The 17,296-nt window shown below is 40.5% G+C and overlaps 1 protein-coding gene across 2 annotated transcripts in view; it reads left to right on the top strand.

Annotated features, from left to right (window-relative positions):
- EMILIN2 (elastin microfibril interfacer 2) overlaps positions 1-16,902 on the top strand; it is a 30,603-nt gene extending 13,701 nt beyond the window's left edge. For both annotated transcript variants that reach the window (XM_033154979.1, XM_033154980.1), the window contains 5 exons: positions 493-2,388; positions 12,086-12,520; positions 12,703-12,744; positions 15,729-15,857; positions 16,535-16,902. In XM_033154979.1, coding sequence (XP_033010870.1) covers positions 493-2,388; positions 12,086-12,520; positions 12,703-12,744; positions 15,729-15,857; positions 16,535-16,884 — 2,852 coding nt within the window. In that variant the 3' untranslated portion in view covers positions 16,885-16,902. The remainder of the gene's footprint in view (positions 1-492; positions 2,389-12,085; positions 12,521-12,702; positions 12,745-15,728; positions 15,858-16,534) is intronic.
- Positions 16,903-17,296: the final 394 nt, after the last annotated feature.

Raw genomic sequence — 17,296 nt, 5'->3', positions numbered from 1 at the left:
CATATTTCAGTATTTGAAAGGGCAGCTTAGGTTGCTTCCCTGTATAAGCTTTTTTTGTGCTGACTCCCGTGAAAGTACAGAATGATGGACTTGGGTCATAGTGAGATCAGCACAGATGATGCAGTCTCAAATCAGTATAATATTTTGTGTGTGCATTGATTCTCATATTCCTATATTGGTGGAGGAGAGGGGAATCTGTAACCCTTCACATATTGCTGGGCTACAACTCCCATTATCCTTGACCACTGGGCATCTTGACAAGGACTGATGAGAGTTAGATTTCAACAACATCCATCATCAGACTTCCCACCCTTGTATTAAAGCATGAAGCCAAATATAAAAGAAGTAATTCACTTTGAAGGAAAAACATGGGTGGGTGAGAAAGTTGTAAAGATTTATCCCTTTAAACCATCTAAGTCAATTTGGGGTTCTGTAACTTCAAGTTTAGTTTTAAATGCTGTTTCCACCTTTCTCTTTCTTTTCTTTCTGCAGACACTAATCTGAAGCAAGAACAACAGGACTCGCAGGATAAAAGAATTCAGCTCCTCGAGGATGAAGTATTCCGCCTCACACAGACTGTGCTAGAGCTTCAGTCCTCCTTAACAGGTGTGAACGAAAACCTAAAGCTTTCTGTTCAAGAAGATGCAAGTCGGATGCTTGTATCATGGTTGAACAACCTTCATGATCGTCCAGAGCCTGACAGTACAGCTGGGGGCGAAACAAAGAAAATTCATGTGTTTGGAAGTAAAGACCAAAAGGAACCTGGAATAGAAAATATAAAATCTGAGCTAACAGAAGATGGCTTGAAGGACAAAGATGACAAGGTGGAAGAAGTGAAAGGGAAAGCAAATGGCTATGAAGCACAATTAAAACAGCTCCAAGAAGCCGCCCAAGGCCCAACCGTAATGATGCCAAGTAGCCAGTTGTATCAGCAATACATTGATGCTAGGTTTGAAGATCTGAGACAGGAAATTTTGGAAGGATTTGAGAAGAAAATGGCAGATCTGAAAAATTCCTGTGAGTACAAACTGATGGATATTCAACAACATTGTGATGATCATGAAGCCAGCTGCCAAGGAATAAGGGAACTTATTGGAGAGAAAGAAAATGACATCAGAAAGGAGATAAAACATGTTCAGACTCTTATCCAAGCACCATCAAACCACTCAGTTTGTTGCAGTAATGCTGAAATTGATGCTTTTGGACAGCAGCTAAAACATTTGGGTGAGAAGATTGAAAGAACTGCAGAAGCAAACAGGATTTTAAATGCCAGAATAGATAATGAAATGAAATACATAGCCACTCCATATCTGGAAGGCAACTTTGATGCAAAATGGGAGGAAGTGGAAGCCAGGATCAATGTTACAGAGAGAAATGCTGAACAACACTGCTTTTACATTGAAGAAACACTTCGTGGTGTTATAGCTACTGAAGTAGATGATGCGAGAGACATATTTGACAAAAAGCTTCAGGCACTGGAAAATCGTCTGAGTGCTACTTTTCTAGATGTTACTAATATCACAAATCCAGATGAGAGAAATATTGATCAAGAATCAATTTTGCACAGCAATTCAGGGTCTGGAAATGAACAGTTTGTCTCTGAGATTAATATTGTGAAGAACAAACTGCAAGGTATTGAAAACCTTTGCAGGCAGAAATGCCAGCCGGTATCACACAATGTGGAGGGCCTCCAAAGAGACATAGAAAACTGTAACAGTAAATATGATTTGTTGTTTTTGAAAATGGAGGATAATTCTGGTCTTTTAAAATCCTTAAATGGCTCTTTAAGTGAGAAATTTAATTTAATTAAAGGCAGCCAACGTGACATTCAGAAGCTTCAAAAGGATTTACGAATTATTCGTTATGGTCTGAATGCTATTGATAAAAATGTTAAGAAACTTCAGGGTGGTTTGAGCAGCTGCAATGAACAACTTATAGGTATCAATTCTACTTGTGAAAAGGTACAACCTGGTGCTTTCAAAAAGGTAGATGGAATACAGAAAACAGTGGGCAATCAAACTCACCCGAACAGTAATTGTTGTAATGACTTAAAGGATAGGATGGAACAGCTAAGCACGAAGCTATATTATAACCTGAACAAATGCCAAGAGAAATTGCCTGGTGTTTCTGATATGGAGGGTAGAGTGTCCAGTGTTGAAAAAACATGCAGCAAACTAGATCAAGTGTCTAGCAGCCTCCAAAGGATAAGGGAGGGATTAAACAAACATGTCTCCAGTCTTTGGAACTGTGTCAATAATATGAACAGAACCATAATTTCCCATTCCAAAGATATTTCTGGACTCAAGAATTCATCCCAGCAGTTCCATAGCCAGTTCCACAAATTCACCATTGACCTCCAGAATCTGATGAAAACTAAACCTGCTACATGTAAGTTAGCCTCCCTCTTTCTAGATGCTGATTTTTAATTTTAAACAAGGTGACAACATGGGTAAACTAAACAGATTTTAAAATAAGAATGTACATCATGGAGAGCAGACGGAATTGTGTTTACATTTTTACTTTCTACCTTTGCTTTTAAATGTCGTTTACTGAAATCAAACACTTGGGGGGAATCCAGTTTGAGCCAAATGCTGTACAGTTTTTCTCTATACAACATGACATTACTTTATTGTAATAGTGGTTTTTTACAAGTTCTTGATTGGAATGTTTATGATGCATTAATTGAATCTATGAATCTAAATGTTTCTTTAACTATTTCTGGATATTCATGAAATGTTGCTTGCAAACAGACAGAGAACACCATTCTTTGCTCATGTACAGAGTGTTCAGGCTCAGACATGATCTCGCCCTGGTTTCTGGGCAAATGCAGCGCTGTGTGTGTGTAGGTATTTAGAGAACAGCTGATAGTGCTGAAGTCAATCCCTTCTGCCCTACCTAAGGCACACTGAATGAGACAAAACCTAAATTCAGCATAGCTGGGCATCCTTTTAGGCAGATCTGAAGTAAAGAGTTCTCCCTTAGCTTTTAGAGTCCAGTAGTGCAGAACTGTAAAGCTCTTCCCTGCCCTGCTCATTTCACACCTGACACTGCACGAGCTGTTGTGAAATAAGCTGCCATATTACAGTTGTTAGAATATTCAGTTGGATCTGGAGCAAAGTGCTTGCATCATAGGGCAAGCACAGCGTCAGAACATAGTGAGGAATCTGTCAAAACATTGCAGGCAGTGGAACTCCTAAATAGGAATGTAATTCCTCTGCACCCAGAGAAAATTTCCTCATGCCCCAGTCATGTCACATATCTCCCTGACAGCATCCTCTGCATTTTGGACCAGATCCCCTACTCTGTACCAAGTTGCAAATGTGAAAAAATGTGAGTGTAGAAGGGGCTAGTATTTGTCTTGTTAGTATTTCTTCTTCAGGTTTCGTTTAAATGAGGTATATAGTATTATTTCGTAATTTATATAAATAAGCTGTCTCATATGTTGGCACAAGCATATCCATTCTGCACTATGTGTCTCATCCATGGCCTAGGCTGCCTGTAAATATTCTTGATATTTTTTTTTTTGCCATGGATGGGGGACCTGTGGCCCTCCAGATTTTGTTGGACTCCCATCTGTCACAAACAGCATGACATTCACCCATTACCACCACCCTTCTGAGTAATACCCCTCCCCACTCTCACTATATATAAGGGTCTGGTGACTTCTGTTTCAGTGTATCTGAAGAAGTGTGCATGCACACGAAAGCTCATACCAAGAACAAACTTAGTTGGTCTCTAAGGTGCTACTGGAAGGATTTTTTTTATTTTTTTTTACTATGGCAGACCAACACGACTACCTACCTGTAGCATGATATTGGTTAGGGATGATGGAAGTTTTAGTTTAGTGGTATCTGGAGAGTCACAGGTTCTCCATACTTGTTTTAAATCTTGGAGAATCACAGTAGAAGGTTCCTGTATAGTCATAATTATAATGTTGTTGTTTTGTTGTTGTTGTTGTTGTTTTAAAAAGACAACTTGCTACACAGTAGAATAAACAAATGCAAGAAAAGAAAAATGTGCTGGAATTAGACTCTAGTTCCTATTTGCAGATATGTGGAAGACAGCTTTGGGTCGATTGACCCTTAACTTAGTTCTCTTTTCCCTCCTATAAAAACTACACAATACACTCTCTTTTAAAGTTTAAATGGCATATAATTTTTACTTAGTGTATTTGCAGTTGCATATTAAATATACAATGCATGTGGATGGTTCTTAAATTGCTAAAACCTCTTACACATATTAAACTGTTACAGGGTAACTGACTCTGAGGCAGACAGCAGCACAATGTAACATAACCTGCTGCTCTAACTGTTAAGACTGTTCAACTAGCTGCCATAACTGTACCAACTGCTATAACTGCCACAGGGTGTATGACATCACAGAATTCTACAGCTCTTGCAATTAACCCTTTGCATATGCATTTTGGATGTTACCATCCCACAAAATGAAGTATGCATTTCCAGAATATATGCCATTTTGAAACTATGAGGCAGCCTTTTCCCATCTGGTGCCCTCCAGATACACCTGCACTGCAGTTCCCATTATCCTTAACTATTGGCTTTGCTGGCTAGGGCTGATGGGTAGTCCAAAACATCAGGAGGGTGCCAGATAGGAGAAGACTAGGGCAAGAAATCAATAACAGAACACTCTTTGAGATTCAAAACACTGTAAGAACCCTTTTAATAATGCTAACACAAGTAAAGATCCTACTTTCCGAGTGCGAAGTATGCTTGCATTTCTAAAAAAATTTTAAACAGAGGTTGGATGGTCATCTGTCATGGATGCTTTAGCTGGGATTCATGCATTGCAGGGGGTTGGACTAATGACTCTTGGGGGTACCTTCCAACTCTACAATTCTATCGCTCTGCTGCCCTATATTTCGTCTATATTTCGACTATATTTTCTCTGTTTGCTGTCTTCCTTTCTCTCAGTCTTCCCAGGCTGCAAAGTACATTACAATGTTTTAATGGTTAATATTTTAGGTTGAACAGCTGAAGTAGCACAATGGCACTCTTCTAGCCCAGGGAAGTGGTGCAGTACAGTATGTGAGATGTTGATCTGCTACTTGCCTGGACAGAATTGCTACCCAACTCAAGCTCAGAAGTGTATTTGTAGTTTTCCTTTCCAAGTATATATGACTGCAAGGAAACATCCAGCCTGTTGTTTGCTTTGAATGAAAGCCTACTACATTAAATGATGCTTGTGCCAGTTAGTGTGCACAGGATTCAGACTAACAAAGCAAATAGGTTTCATAAAGTTTTGAGATGAAATGACAGCTGATACTGAAAATTTAGTAAGGATTATTGGAGTACTAATAAAGGAACTGTACTAGGAAATATCTGATAAAGTTTTTCAGAGGGGTAGCCATGTTAGCAGCAAAAATGACAAAGTGTATTGTGGCACCTTAAAGACCAATGGATCTTGTCCTACCGGTACTTGTGTATATTTGAGTTTGTGTCTATCACCTTGGGAATCAACTTGAAAAACAAAAGCAGATGGTTCTCCATGTCTGAATATCATTCAGTCAAACTGAAGCGTTCAGTATATGGCTGCAATACACTGCTTTTGAATGGGCAACTTTTAATCTTACATAGGTTAGTTTTAACCTCAAGCATAGGTTTAAGAAAATATGTGACAATGTATTATATGACGTAAATAATTGCACTTCAGCTTGGCAGGCTCAAACCATAATTGTCTTCTATTGATAATAATTTTTGTACTGATTATCAAACAAAACCTGTTAAATAATATATTCCAGTTGGAAATTCAAGCAGGGAAAAGGTGTGCTAATTTGCAGCCTAGAATATTCTAGTTTTGGCATCAGTTTTTACTTTAAGCAACATGGAGCCAAGGACATTTTTAATGAGTCAGTCCAGATGTATGTTGATGGGTTGTTGCTGTATAAGCCATGGGCCAAATCCTTATTTGGTTCTTAACATATTCAGTGCTTCCCTGAAAGGTAGTGGGGTGCTTGTTTGGACACAGAAAGAATATTCAGTGCATTGTGGACTTCCTCCAACAGCATTAGAATGTCAGAGCCTATTCATGATGATGAGCAATTTTGTCCTGGCATCAAATTTACTGTCAACTTCTCCAGTAGCTCACAACACAAAATTGCAATGAAGCCATCTTAAATTAGTAAAATACTAATACCAGCAGGGATCCACAGCACAATAAAGGTATCTGTGTTATCTTCTGATCATACCTGAGCCATAAAGCAGCACGGAGAGTTTTGTCCAATATAGTAAAGACAAAGGATGGAGGTAATGGCACCATTCACCTGAATTACATGGTATGTGTGGCAACCATTTTGTGCATATCCAATTGGCATTCGACTCATGGGTCCTTTTAGACCTGGAAGAGGTCAGGATGGTGGGGGGAAGGGTGCAACAGGGCAGGGCAGATTTATGCACACTCCAGTGACATTTGCGGGGGCCAGGAATGGAACCCCATGCAAAATGGTTGCCGCCTGTACTTACTTCCATGCAGGAATTACCAGAGAGCAATGATCCAACCATAACAGGAGTGTCTCCCATGCTAACAAATGAAACGGGCTACAATTGAGGTAGAGAAAGTCAGGAAAGCTATCAATGCATCTCGGTGTTCCTTCTGCAAATAGGACTGGATTAGAGGAGCCTAAGCCTAGGATCCTACTGCTGTTACATTTTCCTTTATGCTCTCTTTATTGAATTCATCAGTAATGCTGGAAATGGATGACCATTGAACTTTGCTGGAGGATAGAATTACAATTGGTTGATTGCCTAGTACTGTTACAGATTTTAGTTTTATTATTAACTTAGACTTGCTAGCATCCCTGCTTTGCATGAACTAAAGTGTAGAATCTGATGAAGCCACTGATAATCATAATGAAAAAGAATATTTAATTAGGAACAGAAGGTAAGATGGCTGTGAAATTCTGCAGTCTGTTGGAGGAGTACCCAATGTGGTGCCCTCCAGATGTTGTTGGACTATAACACTCATCAGCCCTAGTCAGCATGGCCAGTGGTCAGCTGAAGGCCAGCATCTGGATGGCACTGTGTTGGTACCCCTGGGCTAGAGGTTGTTGTTTGTTTTTTAAGTGGTATAGTGGGGCAAGGTTTTATGGATAAATGTGTGCCTGAATTGTTTCTATTGCATGTTAGAGATTTTTCTCTTGCAAAGCATGGCATATGCTTTGCTGATGTGGTACATAGGTTTTGGATTAACTGTTGCTAAATCAAGTCATTAATCTTCTATACTGTATTTTGTATAAATGGAATGGGTGAATCACTAGCTTTTAGTTTTGTCCCCTGCTCTATTTTCTTCTTAAAGGAAATCATATTTTTTCACACGCACAAAAGTCAACAATTTTGATTTTAGCACAGTTTTCTTTGTACCTCGCATACCTCATCACATTAATAAAAGTTGTGGGCCAACAACGGAGGTTTAAATCTGAAGGTAGCTTATCTCATGGCCTGGCATCTGACCAGAAAGCAAAGAATGACGTTACTTGGCATGTTGCCTCCTTTGGTGTCATCATTTTACGTTGCCAATAGTAAATAAAGAACTATGAACACTGCTAAAAAAAAGATGGTGCCCTGGGGATATTCTGTTTTCAAATGCAACAATGATCTAAGTGCAGTTCGCCTTTCCAGCTGTTTTTCAGGCTGTGGAGAAAAGTCCCTGCTTTATAATTTATCCAAAAAAGAGTTAGACAGAGACTGTCCTAAATGTACCCTTTTAATTTACTGAGTTAACTACAGTGGAGTGACACCTGGGATGAATTTTGCCCTTGCTGTCTGGATTACTAACACATGCTTTGTCCAAATGGTGGTTCCTTTATCACTATTTTTAGATCTTAAAAAAGGCAGTCCCTGATATAAAGCAACTCAGTATCAGAGGCCAAAAAGGCCAAAACATCAGGTACTGCAAAGTATTAGCACATGGGCATCCATGTGTGAAATACTTATGGTGAGCCATACCAAACAAGCTGACTCTTACACTTCTGTTTGGAACAACGAATCAACAGATTCCATCTAGATCTTTCATTGCCTTTTTTCTCTCTCAATGAGACAATTTTAAGAAGAGTTAAATTATATGGGTACAGTGATACAGAGAAGGTAGCTTTGTGCCACATTTTTCAGATGGCAAACCTCTATTTAAGGGCTGTTTGGTTGAAGCCTGGTTTAATGAGAGGTATTGCATTAAAATTTGTTAGCATACGAAATTTCTTTGCAAATCTGCCCTATTGTAATTTCTCTTTTTTTGGTAATGATCACCATAGATGAATACTTTAAGAAAGCATAGCTAGATAATAATAAAAAGTATTATTATGTTTCTATCTAACAGCATTATAGTTCTTTACTTATAAAGAATACTTAGTACTGTGTTTAATTCAAAGCAGTAATTTAGCATCCCTCAGCTTCTGAGTTCACAGCCCCCATTTTTAGCACTCTATGTCCCCTTGTTTTTCTACCTACCTTCTTAGCTGTCAACAACACACAGCTCCCTCTTAGCCCTAGGCTCTGAGTTATGTATTCCCCTAGTCCAAACAATCTAGTTTCCTTTCCACCAGCTATACTGAGGTAGGCAGAGCTTCCTTTTGTTTTTAAATACAAACACTCTGAGTATGAAATACATAAGGCCTGCATCAGTTGTGAATGTCACAAGAAAGTTTTCAATTGCTGCTTTTCTTGGCAAATTACATGGAAACTCGTTTCAGTCACCATTTCCATATATTTTGCAGAAAAAACACCAGTTTCAATGCAGTGCACTGTTCACAAATGATGCAAGGAACATGTATTTTGTACTTGACTATCTCTTAGAGTTCAAAGTGTCAAATGAAAACTTGCCTTCTTTAGTGTCACTTTTATCTCAACACTGGGATTATGCAGGGATGATTAGCATGACTGCTTCATATAAGCTATTTTGCACTATAAGCATATGCTATCAAATAAGAGTGTGTGTGTTTGTCCATATATATTTGTGTCTTGTCTTTTTAAAAATACATGTAACTGAAGACTGGGGAAAATGTAGGATCACATATATTTGCATTTAAAGGGAAAGGAACTTACTTACAAATGTGTGTGGTCTTCATAATTCATAATTAGTGCAATATGTGTGTTTGAGTATTTGAGTGCAACACAACATGTTGACGGGCTAGCTTCTTACATTCCATGAATTACACTTGCTCATTAGCAGTTGGAGTATCTGTGAACACTTTTGTGACACTTCAGTAACTCAGCCAATGATTAGCTGACAGATGGCAGTCAAAAGCTGATTTGGTATCTTTCACTCACCCATGACCCTGAGATTAAGAGTCTCATAGTTCAGGCAGCAGTGTTCTGGGAAGAATGACTTTGGCATTCCCACACATCCTTGGTCCTAGTGGGTTTTGACTATACTTGATTTTGGCCTTAGGTGCGATCACCAGAATATAACCACCATGTTAGTTGTGGACCTTCTGTATATTACTCAGGAAGGTTGGGGTGGAGGGTGGGGGGTGGGAGCAAAGTGTGCTGCAAAGGATGCTTGTGGTTGAACTAGATTGGCTGAGTGGGTGACCTTCATACCAGTCCTAGTAACAGGAGGCTTTGTTAGCTCAGATGTAAAAAGGCATCAATTTCCATTCCGCCATATATTCATCTCATGCAGCACTATTTCTGCTTCACTGCAATATGGTTTCTAACAAAACCACATTATTTGTCTCACTGTCCACTATGGTGAAATTTTAAGTAATTAATTACGCTATTCCACATCATTGCAATGCAAAGGAGATGCAATTCAAATTGGGGGAGGGAGTTATCAAATACCTGTGGTTATGTATCTTTTGATCACATTCACTGGATGTGGGATAAAGAAGTGAACATTGGCAATTGCTGCTTCCATTTTTGTTGGGGTTCTCCAGCATCCTTGGTTGTCAAAAAGGATGTAGAATATTCTGTGCCAAGGAGCCAAGAGAATGTAGCATTGTCAGAACAGAATCTGTATCTTTAAGAGATGTGCAGAATGGAAATTTGTTATGTTATGCCTTCTTCTGTCATTAAAACCCTGTGATGTTGAAAGGTTGCATAATTTGGCCACACAATTTGAAGTATTGTTCCACCTTAAATAAATCATGTTGGGATAATGGGAAGGTTGCAGGATCTTCTCCTTGCTGTCACTTTCCTTGGAATAGGCCGCATTTGGAGCACCACCTTATCGGAATATTTCTAAATTCAGCAATGAAACTTACAATGTCAACATAGTTTATCTGCCTCAGATAAGCAGAACAGAGTGGTGCAGAAATGTATTTCCACTCATATCTCTGTATTCTCGCATAACTGTAGAGTTCACTCAGCCTGCTAAACATAGTAATACTTTAGCTAACGCATCTATCAGCACAATTATACTATAGAAGATACAACAGTATTGTTTGATAGGGTGCCCATATTTTAAAATAGCGGATGTCCTGAGGGCAGTGGGAGCTGTAGGATTTTTTTTTCTATATGAAATTTTGCACTGCCTAGGCAACATTCACATAGATTATCCTAAATAACACTTGCTCTGTTTATGACGTTATTAATAATCACTTTTTCTAAAGGTCTTTACATTCATCCCTGCTAGTAACTCAGTGAACTAGGCAGTGCTCTTTTTCTAAAAAAAAATGTTTAGGGGTACTCTCATTTTCCTAATCATATTGAAATACTGCCCATCAATGAGGCTAAACTTAGATTCGCAAAATGTTCAGGGCTACTAGAAAAACTAACCAGTAACCTGAAACTGACACGGAGACCAACAGAAGAAGACACCTTCACATCGGTATGGTTCCCCTTCATCACACACACAGCCCAACAAGACAATGACAAAAATCTACCGACAGCATACAAATCAATATGGCTAACCTGATCAAAAACACCCACCCACCCCACTCACACAGGAAACCAAAGACCATCACAGCCAACCACAAATGAACAATCACACCCTACGCCAATCCTGACCTCTCTCACCACCAAAGAAGCACAAGCAAACAACAGAGAACCTACACAAACAACGCTGACTCCAAACCCTACATATATTAAGTAAAACAGAAACATCGTCACCCCACCTCACACAACCCCCCACCCCACCCCACCCACCTCTCTCCCCCTTCTCTCCCTAATGTCTCAACAACCAGTTGTGCACAACAGTTGTGCTTTATTCTCAAAAACTGACCATATTGTAGGTTGTGCCTTGGTGATCTGGAGTGAGAACTATCAAACCTTAAATATGTGTTTTTGTCTCTTGGTTTTCTATAATTGGAAGTACATTTGGTTTTCTTTGTTTCTAATAACTAAATTCAGAAATTTAATTTCATGGCAATTTTGATGGGTGTCAAATTTGATGTTGTGAGTCAAGGCCCCGTCCCCTGCTTTTTGATGGAATAAGACACATGGACACAAGTATTTTAGGTTAATGAGCTAAAAAAAGGCCACAACTTCATTGGTTACAGAATGAGTGGTATTGGCTTAGGCATTGGATCCGAACCAACTATATTAGACTCCTGCCTGCTCTGCCCCTACAGGTTGTTAACAGGGTTAACAACCTGTAGGGGAAGCTTGTTGATGCCAGTCAACTGGAAGCTTTCCCCTAGAGTCACCAGAGGGTTGTGCCACGGCCCTAGCCACCACCTGGGCTTTGGACAGGAACCACAACCACCGGATTCCTTTAACAGAATACCCTTCAGAGGGAGGGGTAGGTGATGGCCACAACCTCGCCTCCAACACACAACACATTTTCCAGTGCCTAACAGCCAAACCTTACAAAGTTGTGATGATTTCTTCCGTGCATGCAGGAACAAAACAGGCAGAGCGCGGGGCCCATGACCACTTAAATGAAGCAAACCATGCCCCCCAGCTAGCCGGATTGGCCGGCTGAGGGCGTGACGCGGACCCAGGACTCCCTGTGATGCAGGGGGCCCAACCACGCCCCCCCTGTGAAGCGCGGGAAGCGAGTCCTGCTCGCAACTCCTCCCCTTGTGGAAGAGGAGAGGCTTTGCCATTCTTATAATCATTTATTTAAATATTATTCAAGCCATGTTAGCCAAAACTTCTGATTGGCCCATTTTCTTCCCTCTACAAACCTTTAGCTGAAAATCCAGCAGTGTTACTACCAAGGAAACCACAAGGAAAGATTCCCTTGCCACCACCAGATCCAAGAAAACCATTACAACCATCTCGGTCAGGAACACATCCAGCACCATCACAGCCAAGAATACCCCTACAGATTCCAGAACTAAGAATACCTTTGAAGCCATCAGAGCCACAAATAATCGTACAGCCACCATTGCAAGGAATACCTCTTCAGCCACCAGATTCCAGAACTCCTCTACGGCCATCATCACCAGGATCAAAAGCAGGATCAAAACCTTCCTTGCCTGGGTCAAGTGGGATATTTATGGAAACTGGACAGGCAGGACCTCCTGGTACAGTTTTAATGTCGGAAAAAGGACGGAAAAAAAGCATAAATGGCCAAAATGGCCAGAATAACATGCTGGTTTCTGAAGGGTCTGCTGGAGCACCAGGTGAGCAGATTTTCTCTTGAGTTATTTGTTGTTTCTTGTTATTGATAAAATATGCATATTTATTCAGAATTTGGAATCCGGTGATCAGATGTTCTGTGTAAAAAATGTGACAGGAGGTGTGTTTCATTATTAGAGACTGTAAATTTGATTGAAATGTGCATCTTTTTCATATTTGTTTGTAGGTTATCCAAAACTTCCATGGCCTCCCTCTACAACTGCACAAGGTAATCCCACATTTTGAGATATTTTTTTTCCTTTTCTTTTTGCTAATTCCCATAACTTGTTTGCTTGTCTTTAAATATTAACTAAGAAACTATTTCTTCTAGTATAGTTTCAAAACCTGAAACTTATAAACTACTTCCCCTGAATCATCCTCCTGCCCCGCTGCCTCCTCTGTTCACCCTTCAGATTCCTGCCTGTCCCTGACACCTAGAGATCATTACTTATTGTTATTATTTAGTAATTTGTATACAGCCCTTCATCCATAGTTCTCAGGGCAGTTCACAAGATGAATGTAAAAGGCTATTAACTAAGTAAATAAGCAGAGAGGATCTTTAAATACCTCCTTGTTGCTTTCCCTCTATTTACAAAGGAAAGCTTGTTATATTCTCCTCTCTCAGGTATCCTACCCAAGTAGGAACACAAAGGCTGATGCTGAAAATAGGCATATAAGTCAGCATTGTGTCTGGGGAGATGAGGTGTATCATGAGTGAAACACACGCTTCAACATATGTGTGCTGGCCCTGGGGGTTTGTCCGTGAAGCGAGGTCCAAGTCCAGTCCTGGGTCTAGGGGTCCAAAGGAGGTCAGTCCGGCGGGGAGCGAGGCAGGGAGCAGGTCAAGGTCCAAGGCAGGTGCAGGCACGAGGTTGCGGGTGAAACATACGTTTGCAGCTAAGTTGCTCACGCAACTTGGGCTGGGGCTGGCTGGCTTTTATCTGGCCCTATGCTTAGGGCGGCCCCGATCCCCTAGATACTCGCCTCTCCTCCGGGCCTGGAGGCGAGCACTCCTCCTATAAGCACTTAGCTCCCTTCGCCTCTCTGCCCTGAGCCTCTACAGCTCAGGAGAGGCTGGTGGGCTACCGGACCCAGGGGCCGCCTCAGCTTCCTCTGATGAGGCTGGGAGTGGAGCACCTGCAGGCAATGGGTCCTCCCTCCCATCAGGAGCCAGAGCAGACTCCGCTGATGCCTGCACCTGGGGATCTAGCACAGGTGGGGATCCTTCAGGCTCAAGCCCTAGCCTTTGCTCAGCTGGTTCTGGAGGCGGGGAATCCTGTGCAGGCTGGGATCCCTCAGGTTCAGCGTCTGAGTCTGACTCCCAGGCCATCACAATATGGCTGAGTACTGGCATTGGATCCATACATTGTGGCATGCACACAGATCCAATACAGTGGTACCTTGGGTTACAGACGCTTCAGGTTGCAGACTCCGCTAACCCAGAAATAGTACCTCGGGTTAAGAACTTTGCTTCAGGATAAGAACAGAAATTGTGCAACAGCAGTGGGAGGCCCCATTAGCTAAAGTGGTACCTCAGGTTAAGAACAGTTTCAAGTTAAGAACGGACCTCCGGAACAAATTAAGTTCTTAACCCGAGGTACCACTGTAATTTGTATCTAGTAGTTTATTACCTTCAATCTCCATGCAAGGCTAGGCATGGAGAGACTTGGCTAACCAGAGCCCTTCCTTCAGCTAAAGATCAGAAACTATTCTACTGTCATCTTAAACTATTTAAAGTAATTGATTGTTGACATGTTCCAGACCTGACTGTGTGCAGGTGACTGCAGAGAGCATAGCACTGCTGCTAACACTTGGATAAAGTTAGCTTTCTCATATTAGGCTGTTATGTGGATCCACTGTTAAAGATAACTGAAATAATTGAGATTAAGATAATGGTGAGCTTCATTATTTGCTTTGCTTCAGTTGGCAGTCTATTGTATCAACATGTTAAAAGGTTATATAGTGTGTATATACAAATGCTGTAACAGTTACCTGAAAAATTATCTGACCACAGTTGAAGGTGTGGTTCTGCAGTCTTTTAAGAAGGGGTGAGAAACTCCAAGTCTGGAGGCCAAATGTACCCCTCCAGGCCTCTGCCTGGCTCTTGGGACCCTTCCCAGGCTATACCCCCTCCCTACTGGTCCTGCTCCATGCCGTCCCAGGAACAATAGGTTTGCAGGGCCCAGAAAGGAGCAGCTACTGTGTAGAAGGACACACTGATTGAAGAAGAAATCAATCAAAGTAAGTTTATTGTACTAGCTGAAAGCCATGTCAATTCCATACAATCACAAATTAAAGAATAAAAGGAAATAGCTACAAAAATGTTAAAGTGGAGGTAAGTAAAAGTTGATTAAAAACACCAGTTTTGAATGTGTGTATAAAACAGTTGCAGCAAGGGAATATGCAGAGACTATTTAGAAAAGTAGTTCAGTGGGAAGGACTGGATAGGGGAAGCTAAATCGATACACACCACTGCCTAGAATGACTGTTTTTCTAAGCAGGCTCTGCATGCACTACACCGCTCTGCTAGGTGGATGAAGTAGAAGAATTGTACATATATTACTCTTAGATGGATTGCAACAACTGCTTGTCCACTTTGAACTTAGTTACTTATAAGGAAAGGTCACTTTCATTGTGCCAGCACATGGGACCAAAATTGAAGGTTTGCAATGAAAGCAGTCTATTTAGCAAGTTTGTGTTATGCAACACACTTAACCCTTACCAATTGTGAAATGGAGCATGTTGCAGTAGCCTCCATGTGGTGGTTGTGATCTGTAGATTGGCCCAGTACTCTCTGCATTGGGCCTTCTTGGAGAAGCCCAAAGGTTTAAAGCCATGAAAGCCATCTTCATGTGGTGGTAACCTCTTTTAGCATAATTGGTGCGTGGCACGTAAAGCTATAACTATATCCATTGTGTTTATTCATTCCAAACACTTTTGGTGATGTAGAACTAAGACAGTGTTGCCTAAACATTTGTTGCTGAATGAGATAGGGATAAAATTGCTATTCACTTTGTAGATGATAGGAAAAAGTGTAAAATAGAAGAGGACCTCCAGTTGTCTTAACAGTGGTGAAACTGCAAAATGTGTGCTTGTTTTGTTTTTGCTGAAGTGTTCAATTAAAAGCATGGGGAGAACTTTGTGTATAAGACCAGTTAAAGCACTTGTAATGCTGCATTATGTGTCTAAATTATGATCACTTCTTCATTCTAGGAGCAGCTGTTACTTCACTGGTGTCATTCTCTGCTGGTCTCACTCAGAAGCCTTTCCCTAATGACGTGGGTGTGGTACATTTCAACAAAGTGCTTGTAAATGATGGAAACCATTATAACCCTAAAACAGGTATTAAAAGGTTCATAATGGATAAAGGGAAACTGGGGCAGTATCTATTGAATGATTTTTTTTATTAAAAAAATTAAATTCTGTAGAATTTAAATGCATTCCAGCATTTTCTCAGCTTGTACCTGCATATATAAAGCAACTTGATAGGAGGTTCCCTTCCTGTCCAAATTAGTGTGGGAGTAGACACTACGGATACATTTGTCAGATCTCTCAAGCTGCTGAGGCTGGTATTACTCCATTGCTAACATCCATTTCTTTTAACCTACCCAATATTGTATAGTCCTTGAGCATGCTGTCTTCCCCCTATAAATTCACAAATACTGTACAAGTGGCAGAACTGAAGAATTTAACGTTGGGAGAACTTGCTAACAGCAGACACCATTGCATTCTTTCCTATGCATTGGGGAACTGAAGTGAAATCACAATCAGCTCAGTGGATAAAAATGTATAATAAGCATGTGCAGGAGCTAAGGGAGAATGAGTTCATAAGAGGAATTTTATGTGAAGAACTCCTCTTCGTTGTCATGCCAAATAAAATATGACACGTTCAAATTGAATGACCTTTATTTCCTCCCAGTTATTGTACTGACATACTTGTGTTATTTGATAAAGCAGTAGGAATTGGACTTGGGCCAACTGTACACGTGTGTTTTGATTAATGTGTGTCTTCATTGCAGGCGTCTTTACATCTCCCTATGAAGGTCGTTATCTGATCACAGCTGTTCTAGCTCCAGAGAGGGGTGAATACATAGAAGCTGTGCTGTCGGTTTCCAATGCAAGCATTGCTCAGCTCCACACAGCTGGCTACAGGAGAGAGCTGCTCCAACACCACCGACCACGATCAGGGAAACAAACTTGTGGAGGAACAGGGGCTTTCCATCTTGTTCTTCACCTCAAAGCTGGAGCTGAAGTAAGCATTGTAGTTACTGGGGGCAAGCTGGCCTACACAGACTCTGATGAAATATACTCCACATTCAGTGGGGTGTTTCTATATCCTTCCCTTTCTCGTGCAGAGGGGAGTAATTAATAAATGGTGAAGCTTTAATATTTTATTCCTCATTACATGACTATATTTTCTTTCCCTCAATTGACTTTTAGATTATGGACATTTAAGCATCCTACAAAAGAACAGTAGTTACTATGGGGGTATCACTGAAATATGTTCAAAGTAAATTATGCACTGTTTATTAACTTTTGAAAGAGAGACTTTAACTAGCTTCAATGACTCAGGATTGCAATTATAAATTTAAAAATTATCCTTGTGAAACTATCTTGTTTTCATGCATTATCCTTAAAAATGCTGAAAGCAGCAAAGGAGGTCCTTTTCACTTAAGTTTGAACTAGCTATTGAAAATTATAGCAGTGGTTGCAGCAATAACTTTTGTATTTCACATTCTAGTCTTCAAAGCATTTCATGTGAATTAACGTGTTCTAACAAT

Source organism: Lacerta agilis, chromosome 7 (assembly GCF_009819535.1).
Source record: "Lacerta agilis isolate rLacAgi1 chromosome 7, rLacAgi1.pri, whole genome shotgun sequence".
NCBI classification, from domain to species: domain Eukaryota; kingdom Metazoa; phylum Chordata; class Lepidosauria; order Squamata; family Lacertidae; genus Lacerta; species Lacerta agilis.
The sequence above is the reverse complement of the archived record's forward strand: the minus strand, read 5'-3'. Positions and strand labels throughout refer to the sequence as shown.